This window comes from Phyllopteryx taeniolatus, chromosome 23 (assembly GCF_024500385.1).
Source record: "Phyllopteryx taeniolatus isolate TA_2022b chromosome 23, UOR_Ptae_1.2, whole genome shotgun sequence".
Lineage (NCBI taxonomy): Eukaryota > Metazoa > Chordata > Actinopteri > Syngnathiformes > Syngnathidae > Phyllopteryx > Phyllopteryx taeniolatus.
Window position 1 is genome coordinate 8,371,344 of NC_084524.1, and position 11,081 is coordinate 8,382,424.

Here is an 11,081-nt window from a genome sequence, read left to right on the forward strand (position 1 = left end):
GGTCGGTCACGTGATGCAATGCGGGCGTATAACGAGGCCTTAAGTCACGAATCATCGCCTCCGTGGCGGCTTTGTTGCCAGTTTGTTATGTCCAATAGGCTCGAGTCGGTGGCCTGTCGCTTTAAATATTCCTGCCGAAAAGGATCATGGGTAATACATCTCCTTTCGCTTCTCGCTCTGCGGGAGGAGGGACGATCGCGCTTCAGTAAATCTTCCGGAATTTGGATCGAATGTTGTGAATCCTCGACGCGGGACGTCCCTGATCACGACTTTGGTGGACTAAAACACCATTCGTTCAATCTTCGTGTCCTGTTGGAGGCGTCTCGTGCACCTTGAAGCTTCTCGACCTAGCATAGCATAGCATAGCCTAGCTTAGCTTAGCTCGCTAACAAAGAGACGCGTTTGTGATCAACACTTCGCTAAGCAGAGATCAAGCGTGAGGTAAAGTGTTCTTCTTCCCGCCACCTACTAGTTAGCAGTGGGGACCACAATATCTAATGCTAGCATTTAAATGTAGTGAGGAAAAAAAACACACACGAACAACTACATTCTATCTTGTAAGGAGTTGGGACCACAATATATTAAAAAAAAGAAAAAAGAAACCACACACACACACATCAACAACTACATTCTATCAGCTTTGTTTGTCTGAGATACTGAAATGATGTCCTGAAACAATTATTTTCTGAATCATTATTATTATCCCCATCTGAATTCTTTTGTAGAATAATGTCAATAAAGTTTCAACACAAATTTGAATACATAAATTAGCTGTCTTTCTGTCTCATGTTTCTTATAATGCATAATTGCATGTTCTATTGTTTCCTCCTGTTGCCCTTGATGCATTGCCATTTAAAGTAATGTACTTTTTAAGCCACAATGTCCAACTCTCAATAGTATTGTTTCACATCCGATTTGCACTCGCTTTTCTCATCCCTCCAACATAGAGCGGAAAGTGTTGTGAAAATGTGTGCAAGAAGGACAGCAGAGTACAAGGAAGAAGTTTTTGGACCACAAGAGGAGAAGGAGCCACAATGTCAACTCCTGGACGCTGTGTTGACTCTGCAGCCTCCAACTGCGCTGCACAGAGCAGGTTGGTTCACTTGTTGCATGCGTTCTCATGGAAATGATATTCCTGTGTTTATTTACTGGCGGCGTTTGAGGATGCATTTAATATAACATAATTAACATCCTATAATGTGAACCATGTGGGTCTGCGGCAGGGGCGGAGCTATGTGGTGGCTGAGGCCACAGGGGGCTGGCCAACCCCCGAATAAAAAACAAAAACAGTTAACTCAAGAATTTCAATGGTGTTTTTTTAACAGGGATGGGTGGGGGGGGGGGGGGGGGTCTCGTGCACTTTATGTGTGCTCGTCAAGCCTCTGGATAACTCCAATGAGGAATGGCACCCTATCGAGGGCAACGATGCCTTGAGGTGAACGTCCCTCCCTCAGAGGAAGGAGGAGGAGGAGGAGGAGGCGGGGTGCAAGCGACAATGAGAGAAAGCAAGCGTCATGGCGGAAAAGAGAGAAGACAAAATGAAAAGAAAAAAAAGGCAAGGGAAGAAAAATATTCCTCCGACCGACAGGAATGACGCCTTAGATCAGGGCTGTCAAACTCATTTTTGTCGCGGGCCACATTGTGAATACGCTTTTCCTCAGACGGCCATCATGATTGTAAAACCATAGATAGCAATGTTGAATCGCCTCATCATATTATTACACATAGACAATAAATTGATGCATAACTAGTTTTGAAATCCGAAGTCAAAATTAATGCTTTGTTCAAAAGGGGTTTGGAGGACAAACATGATTACAATCGTTCATGACTATTTACTACATATGAATATTGTAAAAAAATTGGGAACATATTTGAGCAAGAATCATGGAAGGTGAAATAATGTGGCGGCACGGTGACAACTGGTTAGAGCGTCTGCCTCACAGACCGAATTATGACATTAGTTAATACCAAAAACGTAGTTTGATGCCTTTTAGAACTTGATCACCGAATCCCAAAGACGTAGTTTTACGTCTTTTACGTTTTTGTGCACCCTTGGCTTCAGAAGGGGGCTGACGTCACTCCTCACCAGAAGGATGAGGCCTGAGAGCAATTTTAATCCCCATAAAAACGGCCACTAGATAGCAGTAGTGCATCATACAATTTAGAATTTTGGTGTTACTTACCCATGTTCTACCCCTCATTACTAAAGAATGGAAAAAGGTAGAAACAAACTTTTGTTTGAAAGATGGAACTCATTTTGTTTTGGGTGGGGGCCATGTTTATATAGCCATAGAACAAAATATTCTGTGTGCCTTGAAAGATTGGTCAAAATCCTCTAAAATGGTTGGTCCTTTACATTAAACCAGACCCTGGCGCAAAAAAAGATTTGGCGTCACAGTCCTCGAAAAGTGTGCAAAATCAGCTGACCACGGGGTCCCATATTGCAAGTTAGGGGTGGTGCTCGCTTGAATGGCGCTCGATTGCCCCCCATCATCTTCCTCGTCATCATTGCTAATGGCATAGTATAGGCTGGCACAACCACAGTCCTCCTTTTTTTGCATGAATGACAAATAAATAACTGGACAATTTTCTCGTGGAATTATAAAATGGCAAGAATTACAGTCCCCTCCAAAAGTATTGGAACAGCAAGGTCGATTCCTTTGTTTCTGGTGAATACTGAAGAAGACATTGCCGCGCAGATCTGAAACCCTTCAGATACAAAGATGAACATGAGACAAAAGTTTAGAATTCCAGCTTTTATTTCATGGTATTTACATTGAAATAACTCAGGACAGAGCACCTTTTGTTGGAAGCCGCCCACTTTTCAAGTGACCAAAACTATTGGAACACGTGACTGATCAGGTGTTTCTAGTTGCTCAGGTGTTGCCGTTTAGACTGATTGCTTAAACATTGGAGCCACGAAGGTTTTGGAACAAAGTTTTATGGACTGTTGGGACCAAGATTAACCTCGACCAAAGTGATGGAAAGGCCAAAGTATGGAGGGAAAAAAAGGATATGCTTATGACCCAAAACACATCAGCTTCAAACAAAATCGAATCGGCAATCGTTTTGCTCCGCCTGTAACGATATCGTTTTTTTTTTTTTTTTTTTTTTTTTTTAAGTTTAGCAATACAAAATCTTATCTCTTGATATATAAAAAATTGTCACACAATTTGCCACTCAGTGTGGAAACGGGAGACTCATTCTAATTTAAATCATGCAAATTGTACATTTCTGTAGATATGAGAAAAAATTACCAATAATAGTCCGACAGTGTGTCACATTTAGACAGGCCAGTTCCCTTTTTATTGCAAAGGTAACATACAAATTAAAATGGCCTGCATTCTATTTCTGTACATAAAACTTTGCCTTTGGTAACATAAATGGCAAATAAATCCCTTGATTGTGAATCAATTGGAGTGTCTTGAGAAGCTTTTGAAAGTCGCAATTATTGTACTTTCCATTTTGTGCAATGGCGTTCCTACCGGTTTCCTCCCACATTCCAAAAACAGGCATGCGAGGTTGATCGAAGACTCTAAATTGTCCAAAGGTGTGAATGGTCGTTTGTCTATACGTGTGCCCTGCGATTGCCTGGCGACCAGTTCAGGGTGTCCCCTGCCTCTCACCCCAAAGTCAGCTGAGATAAGCGCCAACACATCCGTGACGCCAGTGAGGATATAAGCGGTTCAGAAGAATGGATGGATGGATCTTCTGACCATAAACCTTTTCCATGTTTGTTTTGTTCATCTATTTCATTAGGTTAGGGCTAAATGAAGTTACACATCGGGATAAATCTAAAGAACCCTTTCCAAGACCTTGCTATAGGCTACGTCTATGAATAATACGCTACTGTAATCGATTGTAATAAACGCTTGTCTCAACGCTTGTGGGGTTGCTGGGTCCATTAAGGGCCAGAGTATTCGGTCACAATACTGATCGCATCACTTTTGACTGAAGCGGAGGGAGTAGATTTAGAATGGTTTCTTGAGGGTTGGCTCCGGGTAAGGATGTCCAGACAAAAAATCTTACGTTGCACCCTTGTGTGTATATACGGGAGCTGCCTGTCAACGGCAGGAAAGAGTGAAATTGTGAAGCTCAACGGAGCGGACGGACGAGCACAACGCGGTTACGTCATCGGTGCGAGGAGAGAAGGCAGCAGTGGAGCGTACATATTGGATTTAAGGAGCGCCAAACAAATGCAGATGACGCAGTGGTTTGCAAGACGCCGTTAAACAGAAAAAGAAGAAGAAGAAGATGGAGACGACGTCGGAGAAGACAAATGGGAAAAAAGTTTGGGATCATTTCAGACCGATAAGGAAGGTAAACGCCGGCGACGTGACACGTCTGTCAAGCAAGACGCACGGAATGCGGCGGAAGAGCCAAGATGAACGTCGCGCAAATCAGTCAGTTTAACGTGAATGCGAAGGGCTCAGGTTTCCAGGAATCAGGAGTCCCGTCAAATTTGTGTCCAGTTTATTCTGATGTGCGACTACAATGTGACTTCATTCTGGGTGCTTGTCATAGGGACAGTTTTGATTGAAGCAATGTGAGGCAAATGGTCAAGTGTACTCGCATCGTATCTGCAAGTGGCTCCATTTTGAGTCAATTGCTGTTGGTGAAAAAAAATGATTGCAAGTGGCAAAGTTTGTCCCAAAAATGTCACATGGTAATACAGTGTGTTTCCTATCGAGCAGTCTTCATTTTCATCATTTTAGTTCTGATGTTCTAGTGTCGTGCGCCATCCTGCAGTTCTTCTGTTGGAGCCTGGGTGGCGCTTTGCACCCTCTCTCCCCCCCCTCCTCGCTCTCTTTCCAGCACCTTCCTCGGCCGCGCCCCTGTCACCAATCAGCCCTCGTTACCATTTAAGCATTTAAGCCTCCCTGATCCCAGAAAACCTTGCCAGAGTATTGAACCTTCCGAGCAGTAAGTAAGCAAGTAAGCCTACTCAATTCCTTGTCGTCGTTGAGACCTTCGTGTCTTCCTTGTCCTCGGTGTATCCTCGGTGTCCCTCGTCAAGTGGATCTCTGTCACCTCGCCGTCAATCCAGCCACCTGTCCTCGTCACTGCCTGCCACGCATTCTCTGCCTCAACAACCCGCCAGCGCATCTCAAGGACCGTCCACCTTTCCCTTTTCAATAAACTCTTCATCACAACCTCTCAGCCTCCGTCTGCTCTTGGGTCCAATCTTCATCCAATTCGTGACACTAAGCTCATCAATGGACAGCCACAAATGTGTCGCGTATATGGGTTAAATAAAAATGGAGCGCTTGCGGGATGCTCTGCAGTCACACTACTATTTTCAATGTGGCATTTGTGTGGTGTGGAGTGAAACATTTCATCCGGTTCAGTCGACAACAGAATCGACATCAGACGTGGAAGTTTGCAGCAATACAGTCGCTAGTGGCGTTCATGTAAGGGTCTTAAAATATTAGCTCCCGACCAAGTCCGGTACAGACTGTGCTTCATGAACCCGTGTCTGTAGCGTCGTTCCGTCGCCTGTGCGTGTCGCTGTTGTCTGTTCAAACTCCCAAGGGGCGCGGTACTCAACAGGGCGGAGGCGCCTATGCTGGCGAAATCCTCCGGGCCGGATGAAAGTTAATTAACTCAGCGTCCTAGGGCGAACTCTGTATCTTTGGTCTTCGCTTTGAAGCTCCGGGTGCCCGTAATTCACTTAGCGTCGGCATGGCAAAGCAAATGTCTGTCTGTGTCTTGCTTCTTTTGATGATGGCCGTCGATTCATTTAGCGTCTGTATGCGAAGTTACCTCTCGCAACTCCGTGGTCGTCTATCTCGCCGGAGACCGCGGTGCTCGGTGTCATCTTTTCATGGCGTGTCCGCTACAAATGCCTTATGTTTTTCTTTTTGTAATTAAAACAAATGCTCAGGAGAAAAAATGCAAAATTTAAACTGAAGTTCGTTTCATATATTTTGAAATTGCCTCACTGAAAATATTTGCAGAAAAGAAAGTTTTCTCCCCCATGTGAATTTAAGAAATACAAATAAATGGTGGTTGATTTTTAAGTGAAATGGCTTATTTTCTTGTGTATTCATAATTGCTCTTTGAACTAAGAAAGAATGTATCTGAATACCCAATTATTTAATCACAATTTCAATAGGATACTCGAATACTAAACTATTTGGGAACTTCCAGCCCAAATATTCTCAGAAGTGTATGTGGACATAAATAGGAATGTACTCACAGATGTTGGTGAAGATTTCTGGACATAAACTGACGTAATGCATGTTATTTGTGGCAGGAAGTGGCTATACTCAAGGAAGCATTTCGACGATAGATCATTTTTTTGAAACAACCCTTCCAACATGTTTCACAATCACAACACCACCAATATCACAATGACTTCTATCACGACGATTACAACTACTACTACTTCAATTGCTATCATGACTACTACTAATACCACTGCTCCTACGACGACTACCACCACTAAATCGATCGAGCAATGTTACTGCACCGCGCACATTTTTTTGCACGTCAGATTAACAATCCTCCATCATCGGCCAGAATAGGGATACACCCCTAGACTTATTATACAAATGTTTTTTGCTGTCGAGGCTGCTGCAGCAACCCACTCCAAGTAAAATGATTCAGAATTCATCTATGCGTGAAACCACGTTAATTTCATTGAAGTATCATGTTTTCGTTGACTTGGAAAACTACTCGTAACTCGCTTAAAATATCACTAAACCTGATATTTCTGTTAATGTGTGATTCTGTAAATAAAACTGTCACTGCATTATGTGAGATTAGCAATTATAGTGTCAAGGCAGGTTATTGAATACATTAAACATCAAAACTGAAATAAAAAGTAACAAGTTGTCAATGTTAGGTCACTTGAAATTATTCAGAGGGGCTGATTGAAAACAAAATGCAAACAAAGCAAACTGTGCAATGTGATTTAATTACATCTTTACAAAATGTCACATTCCATAAAAGCGCATCTTGAATAAAGGATTCATTAGCTAAAAACAGGTGCAGCAATCATGTACAGCACCCCTCACAAACTTTGTAAATGGCGATGTTGGGATGAATGCGGTGAGACTTTGTCAAATTATTTTGAACTGCATGTTTTTGGATTGACTTCACTGCTGCTGAAATTATGTTTACAAGAGGCCACTCTTATATTTAAAAATATATATATCCAGAAAAATTAGCAAATGACAAACCGGGAGTATGCAGGGGTCCACTGTATTACCTTTTATTGAAACTTGTTTTCCTGAACTGTATTATTTGATACTTTTTCACATTTTATTATTGTTGTTGTTGTTGACCTGCCCAATTTTATTATTTACAATATATCAAACTCATATGGCTTTCACATTAACCTTAAGTATAAATTTAAACCATAACACACATCATTAAAGTCACAACATGAGAAAACATTTACCAAACCATGTATGTTTGCCTTGTGTCTTGCAGACATCACTGAAGATCTTCGTACTGAGCGGCAGGAGCCAGAGCCCCCTCACATTAAAGAGGAAGTGGAGGACGAAGAGCTCCACCACATGAAAATGGAAGAGGAGCCCATTTTGATAAAAAAAGAGGAGGAGGAAGTGAGCCCCCACACCGAAGAGGAAATCACCAAGTTTCCATCAACTGGTGTCCCTTTGAAGAGTGAAGATGAAGGTCCAAGTGAGGAGAGCAGAGGGGCGGAGCCTCCAAGCAGCAGCTCAAGTCAACACATGACAGCAGAAGGTGACCGAAACCACCGTGGAGGATCACAAGCAGGCGGCCTCTTAGCTCAACAATCAGATAGTGACGACATGACGTTACACTCTGCTCACACTGATGAAGATGATGATGATGAACAGCCGGAAGATGATATGACATATCACATTGACAGCAAACGATGGAAATGCTTTCAGTGTGGGAAAACATTTGCTTATAAGAGCATTTTAAAAGAACATGTGAGAGCCCACACTGGTGAGAAACCCTTTGCCTGCTCAGTTTGTGGTCAAAGATTCATTCAGAAGGGAAAATTAACTAAACACACAAGAACCCACACTGGTCAGAAACCTTTTTCCTGCTCAGTTTGTGGTCAAAGATTTTCTGAAAAGGGAAAGTTCAAAATACACACAAGAACCCACACTGGTGAGAAACCCTTTTCCTGCACAGTTTGTGGTCAAAGATTCTCTGTGAAGGGAAGCTTAAAAATACACACAAGAACCCACACTGGAGAGAAACCTTTTTCCTGCTCCGTTTGTGGTCAAAGATTCTCTGTGAAGGGAAGCTTAAAAATGCACACACGAACACACACTGGCGAGAAACCTTTTGCCTGCTCAGTTTGTGGTCAAAGATTCTCTGTGAAGGGAAGCTTAAAAATACACACTCGAACACACACTGGCGAAAAACCTTTTTCCTGCACAGTTTGTGGTAAAACATTTACTCGGAAGACAGATTTAACAATACACACAAGAACCCACACTGGTGAGAAACCTTTTTCCTGCTCAGTTTGTGGTCAAAGATTCTCAATGAAGCGACACTTAAAAAAACACACAAGAACCCACACTGGTGAGAAACCCTTTTCCTGTTCAGTTTGTGGTCAAAAATTCTCTGTGAAGGAAAGCTTAAAATTACACACAAGAACCCACACTGGTGAGAAACCTTTTTCGTGCTCCGTTTGTGGTCAAAGATTCTCTGTGAAGGGAAGCTTAAAAATACACACAAGAACCCACACTGGCGAGAAACCTTTCGCCTGCACAGTTTGTGGTAAAACATTTACTCGGAAGACAGATTTAAAAGGACACACAAGAATCCACACTGGCGAGAAACCTTTTTCCTGCTCAGTGTGTGGTCAACGATTCTCTAAGAAGGAACACTTAATAAGACACACGAGAACCCACACTGGTGAGAAACCTTTTGCCTGCTCAGTTTGTGGTCAAAGATTCTCTGTAAAGGGAAGCTTAGAAGCACACACAAGAACTCACACTGGTGAGAAACCTTTTTCCTGCTCAGTTTGCGGTCAAAGATTCACTCAGAAGGGACACTTAAAATTACACACAACAACGCACACTGGTGAGAAACCTTTTTCGTGCTCAGTTTGTGGTCAAAGATTCTCTTATAAGTATCAGGCTAAGACACACAAGTGTGCTGGTGAGAGTAGCAGTGATCAAGAAGCTTTGAATGCAAATGTAAATGTTTAAAAAAAGCAATTACTATGTTCCCGACTTACTAAAATCTACCTTCTTGTATTCTGTGTTCCAGCTTGTATTGTATCTTCTCGTTGTCCATATATTTTCTGAAAGCCTCCTGCAAGCAACTGTTGAGAGTTAGCACTGTTTAGCTTAGTTTTATAATTTTAATGACATCCTATTAAATTCGTCATTTTTCAGCACATTACAGCGAGCTGTATTTTATTTTTTTTAAATGATTATTTCCTGAAAGGTTGTCATTTTGAAGGTGAGGGGATTCTACAAGACAGCTGCGATATATAAGATATGACTAATTACTGCCACGTTATAATATAGTACATTACTTTTTCCCACAGCAGCTATGCTAGTGCTTTTGCAATTTTCGACTTTGCCGATGAAAAGGGGGCGTTTGAAAGGGAATTAGTTATTTACCAATTGCTCCAAAACGTATTATTATTGGAAATTACAGCATTTAATTTTCTTGTGCAAAAAATACATCAAATGAACTCGTTAGTGAAAAATTGACCATTAAGACATATACTTAATATACTATGTTTTAGTGAAGTTAATATCAAATAAGTGAATGATTGAAGAAACTTCTACCTTTGGTGGCAAACTGTAAAGTGGATGTGTGATCCTTAATAAAATACTCCTCTTCAAACAGTGAGGGTGACTCCATTTGCTTGTCTATCAAATCCATTTTCAACATTAAAAATAATTGAAATGTCTTTAATCCATTGGAAACCTTCCAAAAACAAAATGCTTCCCAAAAAGTCCGACGACGATATGACATGTCACACTGACAACAAACGATGGAAATGTTCTCAGTGTTGGAAAACGACACATGAGAAGACACACTGGAGCGAATTTTTTGTGCCCGTTTAGATTGTGGTTCAAGATTCCCTCAGATAGTGACCACGTGACGTCACACTCGACTTACAATGATGACGAGACACTCGGGAAAATTCAAACGGTGAAAAAGATGCATAAGCTATAGCTCAACAATTCAGCACTATATTGTTATATTGTCTTTGCGTATGTATTCTCTTCAAACATAATTGATGTATTTAGGGGGGAAAACACGGATATCTGCTTAGTGCCACTTTAACAAGAATCAACGTGACAAAAGATACTACAATGAACATACAGTAAAATTACACCCATGCCGAATTTACAGTATTACACACACACTATGTGCATAAACAAATTTATGACAATCCATCCATCGCTGCTGCTGTGTCATAGAAGGGGGATGCCTGAAGTTGGAACCAGGTCCTCTCCCTGTCCATGCCCTGATACAGAGTGTCAACGTTGGTTGGGCAATAAGCGTACTTGGCTGCTTACCACCGGGAAGGCTGTGTGAAAGGGCCGGCTGTCAGGTCCTTGCTTCAAGACGTGATGGTCAAAACGACGACAGTGAGGAAGCTGTGACGCAGCTACAAATGGAAAATGTACTCGCCTGCACCTCATTGAGCTGTTAAATGTGTAACCACAGTATTTGTGCAGACAACCTCAAGTTTCTTCCTTCCTCCTGCTTTGTTGGGACTGCCACGCGGGAGGTAGAACAAGTGGCCAAAAGGGCTCAGAGAACCCAACCGTATCCCAAGACTGGACCTCCAGACCGCCTTTTTGTGCCCCAATTTTGCACGCTCTGAAGTACTTCAGTGGGCCCACAACTCCAAACCTGCCATCCCGGAATCACCCGAACCATCCAATTCATCCAACAACACTTCTGGTAGCCCAGCCTGGTAAAAGACACCTGAGAGTTCATCCTAGCCTGCTCCGTCTGTGCCAGAGGAAAAACTTCACATCTGCTCCCAGCTGGTATGCTGCACCCCTTACCCATCCAGAGCCGCCCTTGGTCCCACATTGCCTTGGACTACGTTACCGGCCTACCCCCCCCCCTCTGAAGGTAACACTATCGTTCTTCCT

The 11,081-nt window shown here is 42.4% G+C and overlaps 1 protein-coding gene across 1 annotated transcript; it reads left to right on the forward strand.

Annotated features, from left to right (window-relative positions):
- The first annotated feature begins 33 nt into the window (after positions 1–33).
- LOC133472549 (gastrula zinc finger protein XlCGF57.1-like) lies at positions 34–9,816 on the forward strand. The gene is made up of 3 exons (XM_061763548.1): positions 34–441; positions 948–1,093; positions 7,438–9,816. Exons 2-3 carry the CDS (start codon positions 967–969, stop codon positions 9,159–9,161), a joined length of 1,851 nt encoding a protein of 616 aa, XP_061619532.1. The 5' UTR covers positions 34–441; positions 948–966; the 3' UTR covers positions 9,162–9,816.
- Positions 9,817–11,081: the final 1,265 nt, after the last annotated feature.